The sequence below is a fragment of the Rana temporaria genome, chromosome 3, assembly GCF_905171775.1.
Source record: "Rana temporaria chromosome 3, aRanTem1.1, whole genome shotgun sequence".
Taxonomy (NCBI): Eukaryota; Metazoa; Chordata; class Amphibia; order Anura; family Ranidae; genus Rana; species Rana temporaria.
The window spans coordinates 26,731,352-26,751,521 of NC_053491.1; the positions used below are offsets into that span (position 1 = coordinate 26,731,352).

A 20,170-nucleotide genomic window follows, 5' to 3' on the forward strand; every position below is an offset into this window, starting at 1 on the left:
GTGTAATACAGGCATTTTCTCCCACTTCCGGTCATAGGGATTAGGGACCGGACGTGGCGTAGGTCACCGCGACCTACGCCACGTCCGGTCCCTAATCCGTCCCCCCACCCGCTGTGTTCTGGGAGACACACGGGTCCCAGAAGACAGGGACCAGTGGGATCACACAGCGCAACCTCGCACATGTGCAGTAGGGAACCAAGAAGAGAAGCCGCAAAGCTTCACTTCCTGATTCCCTCACGTCCTGTACGTCCAGGACGTGAGCGTGAGAGGAGCCGAGCCTGCCCGACTATACACGAGTGTACTGCGCTCGATATATGCCGGCGCAGTATGCAAATTCGGCGCGGGTATCGGCGTATAACGCGCACCCACGATTTTGCCCTGATTTTCAGGGCAAAAAAGTGCGCGGTATATGCCGATAAATATGGTAAATTTAAATTTGACTTCAAAAATTAACACTGGTCTGTAGTGCATGCTCATACCTCAATACCATAAATAATAACATATGAGATTTTTCACTCCAGCAGTATATAATGGGGCAGATCCACGTAGCGCGGCGCATATTCCCGCCGGGCGTATCGTATCTAAGATACACTACGCCGCCGTAACTTATTTTTTTTTCAAATCCTCAAAGAATGCTCGCCGTAAGTTACGGCGGCATAGTGTATCGTTGGCGGTGTAAGGGCGCGCAATTCAAAACGATGTGATGGGGGCGTGTTTTACGTTTTTATGTAAATACGTCGTGACCCGACAAACGTTTTTTTTTTTGAACGGCGAATGCGCCGTCCGTGGGTGTATCCCAGTGTGCATGCTCGAAATTAAACCGGAACAAGCCAATGCTTACGACGGTGACGTCATTCTACGCAAATCCCTATTCGCGAACGACTTATGCAAACGACGTAAAAAATTAAAAATTCGACGCAGGAACGATGGCCATACTTAACCCATTGAGTACGCCTCATAATAGCAGCTTTAACTATACGCCGGAAAAAGCCGAAACGCAAACGACGTAAAAAAATGCGCCGGCCGGACGTACGTTCGTGGATCGCCGTAACTAGCTAATTTGCATACTCAACGCGGAATTCGACTGAAACGCTACCTAGCGGCCGGCGGAAAAATGCACCTAAGATCCGACGGCGTACTAAGACGTACGCCTGTCGGATCGATCCGAGATGCAGTTGTATCTTGTTTTGTAGATACAAAACAAAGATACGACGCAGGAACTTTAAAATTACGCGGCGTATCAATAGATACGCCGGCGTAATTCTTTTGTAGATCTGCCCTAATGAAGTTTGGAAATTGTAGAGAAATGTTAACTAATGCATTATAATTTAATTACACTCATTAGATTTTAGATGACTAAAATGTGTTTTTCTCAAGGATGTTGATTGCCATTCAAGGGCAAAGCAATCAAATTTTTACATAAAATGTGTTTTAGTCGACTAAAACGAAAGCAATTGCAGAAGACTAAAATGGGACTAAAACTAAAATGCCATTTTAGTCCTAAAAGGAAGACTAAAACTAAATCGAAATTTGCTGCCAAAATTAACATTGCTTTTATATCCTCTTTGCAGCATGTCTTTTGCTTTATACAGTTGTTCTTTATTTATTCCTCTCCCCTTCCCAGGTTCAGATTGTCCAGTCGGGTCAAAGCTGCTCATTTTGATGTGGATTGGACTGTAGAAGAAGATTCTCGATTGCTCCTGGGAATTGTCGAACACGGTTATGGAAACTGGGAGCTCATCAAAAGCGACCCAGAGTTACAGTTGGCTGATAAGGTGCTTGCTATACCTAATTTTTTGTTTATTTTAGGCCTTTTGTCCGTATAAAATATGTACCCCATCTAAAAATCCAATGGGGTTAATTTTACAAAAATTGGAGCGTGCAAAATCTGGCGTAGCCCTGCATAGAAACCAATCAGCTTCCAGGTTTTATTGTGCTTGAGGTGATTGTAGCCGTATTAATGCACTTGCGACAGAGACAATCGAGTACTGTCTGTGATCGGTTTTATTGTCAAAGCTTAATTGAACAAGCTGAAGTTAGAAGCTGACTACCATGCAGAGGCAGCTCTAGGCTTTGTGAGGCCTTAAGCAAAACTTAGACACGGGGGCCCCACTCATGGCCATAATGGGTAAAAAATAATCAAGCAGAGGCAAATTAGGTGGCCGCGAGGCCCCTGTGAGTGCAAGGCCTTAGGCGACTGCCTAATTAACCACTTCCAGACCGCCGCATGTAGATATACGTCGGCAGAATGGCACGTGGGCGTACATGTACGTACGTCCCTGCCTAGACGTGGGTCAGGGGTCCGATCGGAACCCCCCCTGCTACATGCGGCGGTCGGATTCCCGCGGGGAGCGATCCGGGACGACAGCCGCTCCATCGTGATCGCTCCCCGGAGCTGAAGAACGGGGGGAGCCGTGTGTAAACACGGCTTCCCCGTGCTTCACTGTGGCGGCTGCATCGATCGTGTCATCCCTTTTATAGGGAGACTCGATCGATGACGTCAGACCTACAGCCACACCCCCCATCAGTTGTAAACACACACTAAGTGAACACTAACTCCTACAGCGCCCCCTGTGGTTAACTCCCAAACTGCAACTGTCATTTTCACAATAAAGAATGCAATTTAAATGCATTTTTTGCTGTGAAAATGACAATGGTCCCCAAAATTTGGTAAAATTGTCCGATGTGTCCGCCATAATGTCGCAGTCACGAAAAAAATTGCTGATCGCCTCCATTAGTAGTAAAAAAAAAAAAATTAATAAAAATGCAATAAAAATATCCCCTATTGTGTAAACGCTATAAATTTTGCGCAAACCAACCGATAAACGCTTATTGCGATATTTTTTTACCAAAAATAGGTAGAAGAATACGTATCGGCCTAAACTGAGGAAAAAAACAATTTTTATATATATTTTGGGGGATATTTATTATAGCAAAAAGTAAAAGAATATTGCATTTTTTTCAAAATTGTCGCTTTATTTTTGTTTATAGCGCAAAAAATAAAAACCACAGAGGTGATCAAATACCACCAAAATAAAGCTCTATTTGTGGGGAAAAAAGAACGCCAATTTTGTTTGGGAGCCACGTCGCACGACCGCGCAATTGTCTGTTAAAGCGACGCAGTGCCGAATTGTAAAAACCCCTTGGGTCATTTAGCAGCATATTGGTCCGGTCCTTAAGTGGTTAAAGAGCCGCCTCTGCTACCATGTACAGCTGCACCAGATTTTTCACTCTCCAGTACTAGGAAATCAACCCCAATGAATACAAAATATCCTTGACACATGTATATTTATTTGCTTTTCCCCCTGAAGATTGATCCATGGCGGTGAGACGCTCCTCACCACCCAAATTGAACCCCTGCACCATTGCATTGCACGCAGTTGCGGGGCATTTTGCGGTGGGTACAACCCTGTTTGCTGCTTTTTGCTACAGAAAAAAATGTAAAGATGAACTAATACTTCACACCCTTGTAACTACTACCCCCCTCACCCCCACCTCCAGTCCCCTCTGTACTTACTACTGGGGTTGTTGAGCTGTCATCACCCCCCGCAGCCGGTCCAACGATCCAGGGATTTGCAAATTTGCTCTGCTCAGCTCCGGCGACTCCCTCCACCTCAGGCCAAGCGCGGTATTGCACACCGCTTTGGCTTGAATCCTGCTCATTTCGCGAGACAACACTCGCAATCCGAGTCAGGATTTTTAAAAATACAGTGCTCGTATTGCGAAACGCTCGTTAACCGCGTTACTCGCAATCCAAGGTTCCACTGTACCTGGGCTGCTGGAGCATCTGCGGGCGTGCTGACAGCTCTGCAAACCCCAGAGGTAAGAACAGTGGGGACCGATGGGGGGGATGTAAGATGTACGGTGTTCAACATACTTACCTAGCTAGGTGGGTGAAGCATTGGTCCAACCGCTGGCTCTAAGACTGAAAACTGGTCACTGAGGGCCAGATCCACAAATATCGGGCGTAATTTAACTTTTGCCATTTGTTACACTGCCGCAAATTGTCCAAGTTAGTGCCCGATCCACAAAGCACTTACCTGGAAATTTGCAGCGGTGTAACTTAAATCTGTCCGGCGCAAGGCGGGCCAAATAGAATGGGGCGAGTCCCATTTAAATTAGGCGCGCTCCCGCGCCGGACGTACTGTGCATGCTCCGTCGGGTAAATTACCGACGTGCATTGCGCTAACTGACGTCGCACCGACGTCATTTGCTTAGACGGTAACGTAAATGGCGTCCAGCGCCATTCACGGACGTCTTACGCAAATGACGTTGATGTTTAAATTTCGACGCGGGAACGACGGCCATACTTAACATGGCTTAGGAGAACTAGGGCTCAGCCCTAGTTTTACGCGGCGTAACTCAACGGAAACTACGTAGATTTAGATCGACGGGACGTTCGGGGATCGCCGTAAATCTTCATTTGCATATTCTACGCCGGCCGCAATGGCCTCGCCACCTAGCAGCCGGCCTAGAATTGCATCCTTAAGATCCGACAGTGTAATTCAATTACACCTGTCGGATCTTAGGGCTAGCTATGCGTAACTGATTCTATGAATCAGTCGCATAGTTAGAAACAGAGATATGGCGGCGTATCAGTAGATATGCCGTCGTATCTCGTTTGTGGATCTGGCCCTGAGTTCTTGGTCTATAGTGAGTGGTCACTCTCGGTCATCGGCTCTCTGCTCGGCCCCTCCAGCGCTCACTGGTGCTCTGGGCTCTGCAAGGGGTGGGGGTGGGAGTGACTTGGCTCAGGTTCTTGGTGGCTAGCTGAGAGGATAAACCAGCTGCCGTTCAGGCTTCTGGGCGGATCCTGACTTTAAAGACAGGGGGCCAGATCCACAAAGAACTTACGGCGGCGTATCTATTGATACGCTGCGTAAGTTCTACGATGCGCCGTTGTATCTTTGTTTTGTATCCACGAAACAAGATACGCCTGAATGTGGACTAGATCCGACTGACGTACGTTTTAGTACGCCGTCGGATCTTAAATGCATATTTACTCTGGCCGCTAGGTGGCGCTTCCGTTGATTTCCGCGTAGAGTATGCAAATTGGCTAGATACGCCGATTCTCAAACGTACGTCCGCCCGGCGCATTTTTTTACGTCGTTTACGTAAAGCTTTTTTCGGCGTAACGTTACCCCTGCCTCTATGAGGTGTACGCAATGTTGGGTATGGACGTCGGAACAGCGTCGAATTTTCCGGCGTTTGCGTAAATCGTTTGCGAATAGGGCTTTGCGGAAGTTACGTTCACGTCGAAAGCATTGACTATTTGCGACGTGATTTCGCGCATGCGCACTGGGATACGTCCACCCTAGGAGCCACTCTGATTTGCGGTGGCGTAGCGCATATGAGATGCGCTACGCCCGCCTAAATATACGACCGTTTTTGTGGATCTGGCCCACGATCTTTCCTGGGCATTAGCATGCAGTCAGCTGAAAATGGGTCACAGGAGTGCAGAGCATAATGCACTCCTGTGATGCATAGGAGAAATATAGCCAACATTGCTTTTGCGGGAGGACGGTAGTTGAAGCCCGGCAAGCCCAAGGTCTGGTATGGATTTTGGGGAGGACCCCAGCTGATAAGTTATCGGTTGTTAAGGACGCGGCAGCCGGCTTCCCGGTCCACTCCTTAAAGCGGGAGTTCACCCGAAATTTTTTTTTTTAACCTTAGATTGATGCTCATTTTGTCAAGGGGAATCGGGTATTTTTTTTTTTAAATCGAAGCAGTACTTACCGTTTTAGAGGGCGATCTTCTCCGCCGCTTCCGGGTATGGTCTTCGGGAGCGGGCGTTCCTATTTGATTGACAGGCTTCCGACAGTCGCATACATCGCGTCACGAGTAGCCGAACATCGGTGCGGCTCTATACGGCGCCTGCGCACCGACGTTCGGCTACTTTCATAAAATCGTGACGCGATGGATGCGACCGTCGGAAGCCTGTCAATCAAATAGGAGCGCCCAGTCCCGCAGCCCATACCCGGAAGCGGTGGAGAAGATCGCTCTCTAAAACGGTAAGTACAGCTTCGATTTAAAAAAAAACACCCGATTCCCCTTCACAAATTGAGCCTCAATCTAAGGTTAAAAATTTACTTTTCGGGTGAACTCCCGCTTTAACAACCAGCTATTCTTCACACAGAAATTTAATCGTCGATTGTTTTTCTCTGAATTTGAATCATTCTGAAAATTTGGAATTCGTTAGGAAATTTGTAGTAATTTGTTTAGTTTTGGATAGATGAAATTCGGAACATAACGAATCTATCCGAAACTAAACAAAGGTTTCCGGTCTGCACATCTCTAAAGCAGAAGTACCTGTTGGGGCGCACATACCACTGGTTGTAGTGTAAACTCTTCCATATTCAATAATCTCTTTATATATCATATATCAAGATGTGTTTGTCTTTTATGTTTAGCATTTCCAAGTGCATTAAAGATATTTTTGTGCTTAGATCTTGCCAGTTGAAACGGAGAAGAAGCCACAAGGGAAACACTTGCAGACCAGATCAGACTATCTGCTAAAACTGCTGAAAAAAGAAGTGGAGAAAAAGGAGAGTGGCCAGGGTGATGAGGTTTGTATCTGGTGGAATGACAGGATTGTTGAAGTTTGTCTCTCCGATCATTTCAGTCTTCTTTGTAAAATGATAATTCTATATAGTTGATAAGGTTGACTGAAGACGGGTCTATCCAGGGCTTTTTTTTCTCTGAGAATAGGTCTTCCCTTGTCACTGCCCCTACCCACTTCTGAGCGCCGTTCCTTGGTTCTACCCCCTACCCACCTCTGAGCGCCGATCCTTGGTTCTACCCCCTACCCACCTCTGAGCGCCGTTCCTTGGTTCTACCCCCTACCCACCTCTGAGCACCGGTCCTTGGTTCTACCCCCCTACCCACCCCTGAGCACCGTTCCTTGGTTCTACCCCCCTACCCACCTCTGAGCACCGGTCCTTGGTTCTACCCCCCTACCCACCTCTGAGCACCGTTCCTTGGTTCTACCCCCTACCCACCTCTGAGCACCGTTCCTTGGTTCTACCCCCTACCCACTTCTGAGCACCATTCCTTGGTTCTACCCCCCTACCCACCTCTGAGCATCGGTCCTTGGTTCTACCCCCCTACCCACCTCTGAGCACCGTTCCTTGGTTCTACCCCCCTACCCACTTCTGAGCACCATACCTTGGTTCTACCCCCCTACCCACCTCTGAGCATCGGTCCTTGGTTCTACCCCCCTACCCACCTCTGAGCACTGGTCCTTGGTTCTACCCACCTCTGAGCACCGTTCCTTGGTTCTACCCCCTACCCACCTCTGGGCACCAGTCCTCTTGGTTCTACCCCCCTACCCACCTCTGAGCACCGGTCCCTGGTTCTACCCACCTCTGAGCACCGTTCCTTGGTTCTACCCACCTCTGAGCACCGGTCCTTGGTTCTACCCACCTATGGGCACCGTTCCTTGGTTCTACCCACCTCCCAGTACCGCCCCTTTTAGAGAATACAGAGCCAAGTATTTTTGTGATGCCAAGTAATTTGTATGGAATTTGTTAATAACAAGAAATGCAGTAAAATAGACTGTCCCGCCCAGCAACAATAGATCCCGTCACACAAACCCAGCAACAATAGACCCCCCCCCAAGCGACAATAGACCCCTCGCAAAAAAAAAAAAAAGCCCAGCAACAATAGATCCACCACATCAAACATACACTCTCTGGGAGGATCTGCTTGCCAGATATAACAGATCGACTGTAAAACCCCTCTTTCAACAGTAGATCCCTCCCAGCAAACATTGACCCGCAACCCCCCCCAGCAACAATATACACCCTTAGCAACAATAGACTACCCAGCAGCCAGCATCAATAGACCATCTAGAGCACTTAGGCACCTCTTGCAATTCTATACATTTAGCCCTGGTTCACATTGGTGCGTTTTGACATGTCAAATCGGCGGCAATGGCACCGTCCTAATTGGTGCAACGCTGCATTTGCGGCTCCACAACAATTTTAAAAAGTGGTTTCTGTACTACTTTTTTTGCGATTTCCATTGACAGCTGTGCAGAAACCCGCACAGATGTCTGTGAAATCGCCGCCGAAATCGGGACTGACACGCGAGAGTGAACTCGCACGGCTTCATTCCTGCAGCTCAGTGTGAACCTGGGCTTAGTGCTGGAACTGCGTTCCCCCACGTTCCCGCTGAAAAAAAGCCCTGGGTCTATCCAGTTCTAGGTTAATCTATGTAATCGTTGCCCAGGGTGGATTTGATTTGAATCAAGTCGCTTTAAATCACTAGTAAAAGGCTTGTTTTAAATCCATAATTTTTAAAGAGCAACTGTCATCTCTAAGATGAGCGGTCGGGATTAATAAGCAGCAATTAGGTTGTGTATAAACAAAATTAACAAATGGAAAAAGAAAATAATTGCGCTAAACCCAAATACACACTTGTATTAAGCAAGTGTATGTGGAGATCATTATATCTAAATAAATGATCCAATAGAATCGGGAAGTCAGGGTTTTCTACCCTGCTGCTATTGATATATGTGATCAACAACATAAACAGTGATAAACCATAACTTCAAATGATTAAGTAAACAATAAAAATATTAGTGTTTAAAAAGTCCATAAAGTCCAAGACTAATTTTGAATTAGATGATAAGTCCATATAATGAAATAAGAACACCCGTGAAGAATCCAGACATGCTTGCAATTAATACACCAGACGTGAATCCTCCACCGATCATGCAGCTGCTTACCAGATATCTTGGTCCTGCCGGACCACTATCCACATATCTCTCACCAGAGATTTTGTAAGGCAGTAGTAACTCCTTCAATGCACTAAACCTTTCCATAAGAATCAAACTTGCCCCCCGGGACGTCCCATTGTTAGTGGGATTGATTCCATCACGTCCCGGGTGGGCAAGTACATTGATTTTTATTTGCAGCCATTGGCGCGCAATATACCATCTTTCATTGGAGATACCAAACAGGTGATCAACCTGCTGTCAGGATTATCCCCTAGGGAAGGTGTATGGATGGTCACGGCAGATGTGACATCCCTCTACACCATAATTCCCCACGATCTGGGCCTCGAGGCTGTGAGATTTTATCTGACCAGAGACTCAACTCTGGTCTCAGACCAGATTGAGTTTATCATGACCCTGCTTCAATTTGCAGCGAGTCACAACTATTTCTGGTTCGATAACTGTTTCTTTCGCCAGGATCGAGGAGTAGCCATGGGGGCCAAATACGCCCCCAGTTTGGCAAATCTCTTCATGGCCAAGTGGGAGGAGGACGTCGTCGATGATTGCCGAAGGCCTGAGGTCACACTTTGGGTTAGGTACATCGACGACGTCCTCCTCCTATGGGATGGAGAGAGAGATGACTTAGATCTGTTTATGAATTCCCTCAACAATAATACCAGAGGCATCAGATTTACTTTTTCTGCAAGCCAGAGTCTGGTTAATTTTCTGGATCTGAATATTGGCATAATAGGAGATAAGTTCGTTACCAGTACTTTTTTTAAACCAACCGACAGGAACTCGTTCATACCCCTGGACAGTTGCCACTATGGTCCATGGTTGAAGGCAGTCCCCCAGGGACAGTATACCAGGATCAGACGCAACTGTACAGACGTTGAAGTTTTTGATACTCAGGCTGCTGTTCTATCAAAAAAGTTCCTTGAGAAGGGATATGATCCACTTGTATTAGTCTTGGACTTTATGGACTTTTTAAACACTAATATTTTTATTGTTTACTTAATCATTTGAAGTTATGGTTTATCACTGTTTATGTTGTTGATCACATATATCAATAGCAGCAGGGTAGAAAACCCTGACTTCCCGATTCTATTGGATCATTTATTTAGATATAATGATCTCCACATACACTTGCTTAATACAAGTGTGTATTTGGGTTTAGCGCAATTATTTTCTTTTTCCAACTGTCATCTCTGTCCTGCTGTTGCCTCCTCCTCTGACCCGCTGTTGCCTCCTCCTCTGACCCGCTGTTGCCTCCTCCTCTGACCCGCTGTTGCCTCCTCCTCTGACCCGCTGTTGCCTCCTCCTCTGACCCGCTGTTGCCTCCTCCTCTGACCCGCTGTTGCCTCCTCCTCTGACCCGCTGTTGCCTCCTCCTCTGACCCGCTGTTGCCTCCTCCTCTGACCCGCTGTTGCCTCCTCCTCTGACCCGCTGTTGCCTCCTCCTCTGACCCGCTGTTGCCTCCTCCTCTGACCCGCTGTTGCCTCCGTCTCTGACCCGCTGTTGCCTCCTCCTCTGACCCGCTGTTGACTCCTCCTCTGACCCGCTGTTGCCTCCTCCTCCTCTGACCCGCTGTTGCCTCCTCCTCCTCTGACCCGCTGTTGACTCCTCCTCTGACCCGCTGTTGACTCCTCCTCTGACCCGCTGTTGACTCACCGACAGTCCCATATACTTTAATGGGACGGCCGGTGATGCGGCAGTGACACAACAAAGTGAGGGACGTGGCGGCAGAAGGTGAGTGGATGCCCGCTAACAGGCGCTGCCGTGATGGATCTGAAATGACAGGTGCTCTTTAAATGTAAGGACTTATTCTTGCTGGTAGTTAGAATCTTTAATATTTGCAAACAAAACCGAGGTTTCCTATTTATAATAATAAGCTGTCAGGTTAGTAAAACAGCGATATCAGAACCGATTTTAGGTTAAAAGGTCAATTTAAAACACGGAGAACTACTCAAATTCTTTTGTTTAACTAAAACAATAACATTGCCAGTACATGTTATCTTCTCTTGCATAGCTTGGATTCATTGAATGAGTTTACCAAACATGTAAATATTGCAGGATATACAGCCTCATGCTACATAACTAAGCTCCATTTAATGCTGAATAAACTAAATTATTAATGTATCTTAAATAGAAAACTATCTTTAGATGCATTTTTCCTTCTAAAAGCATTTTACTAAAATACATTTTATAACAAATAAAAAAATCAGAGTTAAATCAATTAAAATCAGATTTAAAAAAATAAAAATGAAATCTTAGATTTTTATGCGCCCTGCCCAGAGCTGAGGTCCCCCCAGCACCCTTAATAAGTTTGTTGCCCTTCGCTGAACTCTTTGTAATTCCAGAACTTCCTTCCTAGCAATTGCTGAACTTTATATTCAAGATGAGGAATCATTGTGGATTTATAGTGTTTGTGTCTCCAGCTACAGTGCTTAGGTTTTTATCCCGCTTTTAAATTGTAAACTTTCTGTTTCAGGTCAAGGTAAAGAAAAGACGGCCACGTGCCAAGAAAGAGGGGGCTGTAAAAGCGAAGGATGAGCACGGCAATGAAATCACTTCCCCCAAAAATTCCGACAACCATTCAGAAGATGGAGACACAAAGGTGAGCGTGTTTTCCTTATAGAGCTTCCAATGCAATACTCCCTTCGCACACGTTCCTGCACAAACGGCTGTATGTTAGATTGGGTGCTGAAACGCTGTCGTATCTCTCAGAGTATCTATGCAGCTGATTCATAGAATCAGTTACGGATAGATATCCCTAAGACCCGACAGGTGTAATTAACTTACACCGTCGGATCTTAGGATGCAGTACCTCGGCCGCCGCTGGGTGGATTTTGCGTCGTATTCCAGCGTCGGTTATGCAAATTAGCAGTTACGGCGATCCACAAAGGTTTTTCCCTTCGTTACGTCGGCGCAAGTCTTAGTTTCACGTCGCAAAGTTAGGGCTGCTATTAACATGGTGTAAAATTACTCCAACATGTTAAAGTATGCCTGTCGTTCCCGCGTCACTTTTGAATTTTTTTTTTCCCGGCGTAAGTACGTTACGCACGTCGCGATTCACAAACACGTCGCGCCGCCGTATTTCGTGCAAAGCACATCGGGAAAATTGCGAACGGAGCATGCGCAGTACGTCCGGCGCGGGAGCGCGCCTAATTTAAATGGTACCCGCCCCATTTGAATTGGGCGGGCTTGCGCCGGACGTGTTAACGATACACCGCCGCAAGTTTGCAGGTAAGTGCTTTGTGGATCGGGCACTAACACTGTAAACTTGCGGCGGTGTAACGTAAACGGGTTACGTTACACGGCCGCAATTGTATGTGAATCTGGCCCATAGTATCAAAAAATAAAAGCGACGTTTCAGAGCCACTCAAATCCCCTTCATCAGGCATGTGATGCGTCACATGCCTGATGAAGGGGTTTTACGTGGCTCCGACGCGTCGCTTTTATTTTTTTGATACTATGTGATTAAAGTTTTGGAGACGGATATAACCCTAAGGTCAAGGCTGCTGTGTCCGTCCATGAACTCAGAGAAATGGATTTTACGGTGAGTACTAAAATCCTATGTTTCTGTTATACCTTTTTTTTTTTTTTTTTTGCAGTTGCGGCCCATGTGGGTCTCTTTCCTAACATAAATAAACAATAATAAAAAAAAGTGCCCGTGATGCAACTCTTCCAAAATTCTTTTCAGGCTCCCACACCGACCCAAACATGCTGCTTGCAGGACTTTTTTTCACCACCACACTCGAGCTTTCGCTATTTTTAGCGCTAAAACGCCTGAAAACTACCTCAGTTTATAAGGGGTCTTAAAGTAACGCAGTGCCGTATCGCAAAAAAACGGCCTGGTTATGAAGGGGGGGGGGGGGGAATCTTTCGGAGCTGAAGTGATTAATAGTATTAGGCAAAACTTCCCATTTTGTCATTTTTACGTTATTTGTTCACAGTGTGGATTTTTGGTCTTTTTCTATAGGAGGATGGCTCGCTGAAGAGTCCAAGCAAGAAAAAGCAAAAGAAAAAAGATAACAAAGAAAATAAAGATAAACAGAACCAAAAAAAGGAAGGAGCCAAAGAAAAGAAGAAAGCAAAAGAAAAGGTAGAATAAAATATATGGATGGATTCTGTGCTAGGAAACATTTCAGCTTTGTAGGGTTTAGATGTGGTTAATGGAATTACCGCTAATGGTGTGACTTCTATACACACCCTTTGCAAAGTTTATTATGGTAACAAAAGTGTACCCACCTTGTTCTGTAAGTTACATTCTTCAAACCACCCCACCAGTAAACTGTACTGGACATGACCTGCTCCAGACCAGGAGCGTACATACAGAGGTCACAGGGGTTGCAGTTGCGACCTGGCCCCCTGTACACCTGAATAGGAGGGGTGGCATATAGAGGTACCAATCGTCCTCCATTTTCTGGAGGGGATCGGTTCCTCTACATGCCCCGCTTCCTCTCCTATAAACTTCCTGTTGCCCCAAGCTCCTGTGTACTATTGTTCTTTTCCATTTAGTTTTCTATTCTATTCTTCTTCTTTTTTTTTTTTTTCTATTCTAATTTATTATATTCGAATATGTTTTATTCTATACTTTTTTATTGTTTTTTTTTTTTTTTTATATATTCTATTTGGATTCAAATGTATTCTATTTGAAATTTGAATGTCAAAAGATTGTTATACTCTTTGGCCCGGATTCACAAAAACTTGCACCGACGTATCTACTGATACCCTGCGTAAGTCCATGGATGCGCCGTCGTATCTATGCGTTTGATTCTGCAAAGGAGATACACCTGAATTTTGGCTCCATCCGACCGACGTAAGTCTCCTACGCCGTCGTATCTTGGGCACATATTTATGCTGGCAGCAAGGGGCGCTTCCATTGATTTACGCATCAAATATGCAAATGACCAAGATACGCCGATTCACGAACGTACTTGCGCCCGTTGCATGAGTATACGCCGTTTACGTAAGGCGTACGTCCGGCGTAAAGATAAAGCACCAAATAGGAGGCGCAGCCATTGCAAAGGTATGGACGACGGAACAGCCGTCGGATTTTACGTTGTTTACGTAAGTCGTACGTGAATGGGGCTGGGCGTAGGTTACATTCACGTCGTTGCCATTGAGCCGCCGTATCTAAGGGGGTAAATTCGACGTGATTCTGAGCATGCGCGCGCATGCGCCGTTCGTTCAGCCCTTCATTTACATGTGGTCACGGTTAATTTCAATACATCACGCCCACTACCTGCCTACTTTGAATTAGGCGGGCTTACGCCGGCCCATTTACACTACGCCGCCGTAACTTAGGGAGCAAGTGCTTTGTGAATACTGTACTTGCCTCTCTATGTTACGTCGGCGTATCGCATATGAGCTGCGCTACGCCCACTCAAATATTCGCTGCTGTACGTGAATCTGGGCCTTTCTATTTTATCCTATTCTATTTTTTGTTATTTTCATTTATTTTCTATTCTTTTTTAATATGTTCTTTTATTTTCTGTTCTATTTTGTTCTGTTTTGCTCTATTCTTTTCTATCCCTTTTTTTTCCTATTATATTCTTTTCTATTGCTTTATTTTTATACCCATATAAAATTCAAATCTTATTCACAAACGATTCAAATATCGTTCAAAATTTTGGGATCGTTATTTTGGATTTGTTTAAATTCGGTACGATTTATTTTCGATTTGGAACGCAACAAACTGCACATCTAATAATTGTCACAGTATTGTTCTGTAGAAGATATCCTACTATAGTTTGTTTTGTGCTATTAGGACTTTAAATGGTACGCTTTTGCTATTTTATAACTTGCCATCAGATATCATTGATCTGTTTGGTTGCTCGGTGTAAATATTGAACCTATGTAATGTATCATGTGAATTTTATAATGCTGCCCCTTTATCACCATACTGGTTTTTATCATTTTTTTCGATGTGTGTAATGACTGACCATGCATTTTCTTTGCAATAAAGCCAAAGAAAGGTGAAGGCAAGTCTGGTACCCGGAGCAAAAAGAACCAGGGACCGGTCCATATTACAGCAGGAAATGACCCAGTTCCTATTGGAGAGGAAGAGGACGATGACCTGGACCAGGAAACCTTCAGCGTGGTAAGACCTTTTATATACATGCATGATTTTCTATTAACATTACAGCGAGGTTCATAAATTTATACAGACTAGTCACGGCCTTTACATTTTACAGGCACAATGATTAACAATGTTGGCACAGTCTGTTATTGATTTGGGTAGTCAATCACATCAGTGGGCCACAGTAGATCAAAATTTGGAAGGAGAGGAATTTTTCACATTATGGGCTGATGTACATGTGTAGTATTGTTTATCACCCCTCTGAAAATCAATCTGTGGTGGATCGGTTTTTAGGGCCATTTGACAGTAGGTTTGGCGATGATATGTTGCCTTCTGAAGGCCTTTTTAACTGGTTCCCACCTGGCCTATGGACAAATGACACCTGAGCCGGGCTCTCGTCGACCCGGGTGGACGTCATATGAAGTCATCCCGGATCGCGCCCCACGAGGAGCCGCGTCAACTAGCCAATGACTGATCACTGTACCAACCCGCTGCCGGGAACCATGTGACCGCTGTAACCAATCACAGCAGATCACGTGACAGTGGATGGCTTCCTTTCAAGCCATCCATTGTGTTGCTAGGTGTGATTGGTAACAGTAATCACATGGTACAGATTGGGCCAATCATGGCCCATCTGTGCCATGTAATCAGCTGTGGCCAATCGCAACAAAACAATATGAATGAATTGATTTAATTCAGTAAAATGCTTGCATATAGTAATGAAAAGTGTTGTACAGAGAAGAGGGTGAAAAGCAGGGATTTCAAACCCTTGGACTGCTGAAGAGGCTGTGGGGGTTCTACTTATCTATTCTCCTGGCCCCTCCCTCCTGCCGAGTGCCCCCAGAGCAAGCTGCTTGCTCTGGGGGCACCCAAGCAGGCTAACTCCCGAGCCGCTTCTCTGCATGTCCATTCACACGCAGAGCCATGGCTCGGCTCCGCCCCTTCTCTCTCTCCTTATTGGCTTACTGGCTGTGATTGTCAGCAGCGAGTGGCTCCCACTGCTGTCTAAGCCAATGAGAAGAGAGAGCTGGATCGTGATGGGGCTAAGGTAAGTATTAGGGGGGGGCTGGGAGTCTGCTGCACAGAGAAGGTTTTTTACCTTCATGATAGAATGCATGCCTTTATTTTTCGGCTTTATTTTAAAATTTCATTCAAAATGATCGTGTGTGGGCTTCCCATCATTTTTCGGGTTCTGAAAAACGACAAAAAAAAATTTGAACATGCTGCATTTTTTAACAACGTTTTGAACGATGTTAAAGGCGACTGACTTTCTTGGAATGGCAACCGATGCAGTTAAGAAGCCGCTCAGTTGTTATCCCAAGCAGCAAGAGGGGACATTCTCCTGCCGCCCGATCGGGCTCTCCCATCCCACGGATGTCATGATATCACGTCCGGTTTACAGAAGACTTCAAGGCGCCAAATAAAAAAAAAAATACACTATTCAAAACAGCCAAACTTGGGAGACCCCAGATCCCCCCCCCCCCCCCCCCCCCCAAATAGTAACTGTCACTGCCTATTGCTGTCACAAGGAATGTTTACATTCCTTCTGACAGCAATAAAAACGATCAGTATAAAATAAAATAGGAAAAAAAATAAAAGTAATTTAAAGCGCCGCATTCCTCCGTGCTTACACAGCTTGAGAGGCTGTGTGAGGTGCAAAATGTACAGAGGCGCAGGGGGCTGTGTGATGTGCAAAAGGTACAGAGGCGCAGGGGACTGTGTAATGTAAAGGGGGCCAGAGGTGCAGGGGGCTGTGTAATGTAAAGTGTGCCAGAAGTGCAGGGGCTTTGTAATGTAAAGGGGGGCCAGAAGTGCAGGGGGCTGTGTAATGTAAAGGGGGTCAGAGGTGCAGGAGGCTGTGTAATGTAAAGGGGGTCAGAGGTGCAGGAGGCTGTGTAATGTAAAGGGGTCCAGAGGTGCAGGGGGCTGTGTGATGTGCAAAAGGTACAGAGGCGCAGGGGACTGTGTAATGTAAAGGGGGCCAGAGGTGCAGGGGGCTGTGTAATGTAAAGGGTGCCAGAGGTGCAGGGGCTGTGTAATGTAAAAGGGGCCAGAGGTGCAGGGGGCTGTGTAATGTAAAGGGTGCCAGAGGTGCAGGGGCTGTGTAATGTAAAAGGGGCCAGAGGTGCAGGGGGCTGTGTAATGTAAAGGGTGCCAGAGGTGCAGGGGCTGTGTAATGTAAAAGGGGCCAGAGGTGCAGGGGGCTGTGTAATGTAAAAGGGGCCAGAGGTGCAGGGGGCTGTGTAATGTAAAGGGAGCTAGGGGTGCAGGGGGCTGTGTAATGGCACCTTCTTTTATCAGCAGGTGAATGCGACCTCCATGCTTCACATACATTGAATCCGGCCCTTAAGTGGAACAATGTTGCTGACCCCTGTTCTAGTATATTACTAGTTTTTAAACTGTAGTTGTAAAATTTGGCCCAATGTGTTCTCTTTTGCTGTGCATCATTGTTTTTTTTACAAGTAATTTGTCTTTGGTTCTTTAGTGCAAGGAGAGGATGAGGCCGGTGAAAAAAGCTCTGAAGCAGCTGGATAAACCTGACAAAGGTCTGGCCGTCCAGGAGCAGCTGGAGCACACTCGGACCTGCTTGCTAAAAATCGGAGACCGCATATCTGAGTGCCTTAAAACTTACAATGACCAGGAACAAACCAAGTTGTGGAGAAGGTACAGATTGCTTTAAAATGATTGGCCTTGATTATAGCTGATTTGACTTGATTGACGTTTTGTTGACTCTTGATAATGTAGGGTATACTATTGCATATAACGGGCGAATGATTGCAACACTGTGTCACCTGTTTATTACTTCTTTATTTGCTAAATGTTCAATCCAGTAATAAGAGGGCTTATACTTTCAGCTAAACAAGCTTACTCCTAGCACTCTAAGGGTCCATGCACAAGGGTGTCCACACATGGGCTATTTTGGTGCCTGGGAGCTCCAGTGCATAACATGCATACAGACATAATACCCCAAATGCAGATCGTCTGACTTTAAAACATTGGTCAGGATTTACTAAAACTGGTGCACACAGAATCTGGTGCAGATGTGTATAGTAACCAATCAGCTTCTGAGTTCAGCTTGTTCAATTTAACCACTTCAGCCCCGGACCATATTGCTGATCAATGACCGGGCCACTTTTTGCGATTCGGCACTGCGTCGCTTTAACTGACAATTGCGTGGTCGTGCGACGTGCCTTCCAAACAAAATTGGCGTCCTTTTTTTCCCACAAATAGAGATTTCTTTTGGTGGTATTTGATCACCTCTGCGGTTTTTATTTTTTGCGCTATAAACAAAAATAGAGCGACAATTTAAAAAAAAAAAAAAGAATATTTTTTAACTTTTTGCTATAATAAATATCCCCAAAAAATATATTAAAAAAAAAAAAAATTCCTCAGTTTAGGCCGATACATATTCTTCTACATATTTTTCGTAAAAAAAAAATCGCAATAAGCGTTTTTTGATTGGTTTGCGCAAAAGTTAAAGCGTCTACAAAATAGGGCATAGTTTTATGGCATTTTTATTAATATTGATTTTTTTACTAGTAATGGCGGCGATCAGCGATTTTTATCGGTACTGCGACATTATGGCGGACACTTCGGACACTTTTGAGAAATTTTTGGGACCATTGGCATTTTTATAGCGATCAATGCTATAAAATTGCATTGATTACTATAAAAATGCCACTGGCAGGGAAGGGGTTAACACTAGGGGGCGAAGAAGGGGTTAATTATGTTCCCTAGGTGTGTTCTAACTGTAGGGGGGGGGTGGAATGACTATGGGAAATTAGTGATCGCTGTTTATACATTGTATGAACAGACGATCAGGCATTTCTCCCCCTTACAGGACCAGGAGCTGTGTGTTTACACACACCGCTCCTGATTCTCGCTCTGTAACGAGCGATCGCCGGTGCCCGGCGCTGATCGCACCCGCCAGGCACGCGCTTCGGGACCAGAGGGGCGCGCACGCGCCCCTAGTGGCTGATTTGCGAGGTGACGTAGATCTACGTGACCTCGCGCAGGGGAGCCGACCTGCCGCCGTATAACGGCGGCTGGTCAGCAAGTAGTTAAAGGGGTTGTAAAGGTAAAAAAAAAATCCTAAATAGCTTCCTTTACCTTAGTGCAGTCCTCCTTCACTTACCTCATCCTTCCATTTTGCTTTTAAATGTCCTCATTTCTTCTGAGAAATCCTCACTTCCTGTTCTTCTGTCTGTAACTCCACACAGTAATGCAAGGCTTTCTCCCTGGTGTGGAGTGTCGTGCTCGCCCCCTCCCTTGGACTGCAGGAGAGTCAGGACGCCCACTAACACACAGCTCCTTTCTCTATCTGCAACGAGAGAGCGTCCTGACTCTCATGTAGTCCAAGGGAGGGGGCGAGCACGACACTCCACACCAGGGAGAAAGCCTTGCATTACTGTGTGGAGTTACAGACAGAAGAACAGGAAGTGAGGATTTCTCAGAAGAAATAAGGACATTTAAAAGCAAAATGGAAGGATGAGGTAAGTGAAGGAGGACTGCACTAAGGTAAAGGAAGCTATTTAGGGAAAAAAAATTGTACCTTTACAACCCCTTTTAAGCTTTGACAATAAAACCTGGAAGCTGATTGGTTACATGCAGAGCTGCACCAGTTTTTTTTAGGAGCCCCATTGGTTGGTGGGGTCTAAATGGACCCCTGATGTCTCACTTTTGAGACAAAGGAAGGGCAGAGATTCCCCAACCCATTTCTTTGTAGCCAAGCAGCAGGGGAATCTGCCAGCACAGGGTGATTAGGGTGTGCCGAGGCACACCCTGTGCGCATACCTATGGTTACATTCAGTGTAAACAATGCCTGGCCTCAATAAATATGTGGGGAAGGGAGATGGGGGACCCATTAGACCATCTTGAATGCAGTTCAGCCCCAAAACTCAATGTTATATTAACCCCCCACTGTGCTAAACATTCAGTGCCAGGAAGAGGACTGGCTATCCTGTTGAGAAGATTTCTACACATAGCAGTAGCTGGCATGATGTAGGACACACTTGATTACTTTGTTTTACATTTGATTCTTTTATTATTATTATTTTTTTAACCAAACTTCATTTTTGACATTTGGATTCCTGGTTTTGTTTACCATTCAAACAATGCCTATTGTGAAACTTCCCCTTTTATACTGTGGCGTTTTTCAGGCACTTTTGGGCTCCCCTGCAGCCCCAGTGTGAGAGACCGAGTGCTTTCACACTGGAGCGGTGCCCTTGCAGGACGTTGGAAAACGTCCTGCAAGTGGCATCTTTCGGGCGGTGCGGGAGCGGTGTTTACAGCGCACTTCCACCGCCCCTGCCATTGGAATTAATGGGCACCACTGCTGAAGCGCCTGGAAAGCGATTCAGCAGCGGCGC

General features: G+C 45.7%; 1 protein-coding gene across 3 annotated transcripts in view; it reads left to right on the forward strand.

The window, feature by feature from the left end:
- CHD2 (chromodomain helicase DNA binding protein 2) overlaps positions 1–20,170 on the forward strand; it is a 142,963-nt gene that overhangs the window by 102,998 nt on the left and 19,795 nt on the right. For all 3 annotated transcript variants that reach the window (XM_040342359.1, XM_040342358.1, XM_040342360.1), the window contains exons 31-36: positions 1,625–1,775; positions 6,447–6,566; positions 11,208–11,333; positions 12,699–12,821; positions 14,688–14,822; positions 17,287–17,465. In XM_040342359.1, the coding sequence (XP_040198293.1) occupies positions 1,625–1,775; positions 6,447–6,566; positions 11,208–11,333; positions 12,699–12,821; positions 14,688–14,822; positions 17,287–17,465 (834 nt within the window). The remainder of the gene's footprint in view (positions 1–1,624; positions 1,776–6,446; positions 6,567–11,207; positions 11,334–12,698; positions 12,822–14,687; positions 14,823–17,286; positions 17,466–20,170) is intronic.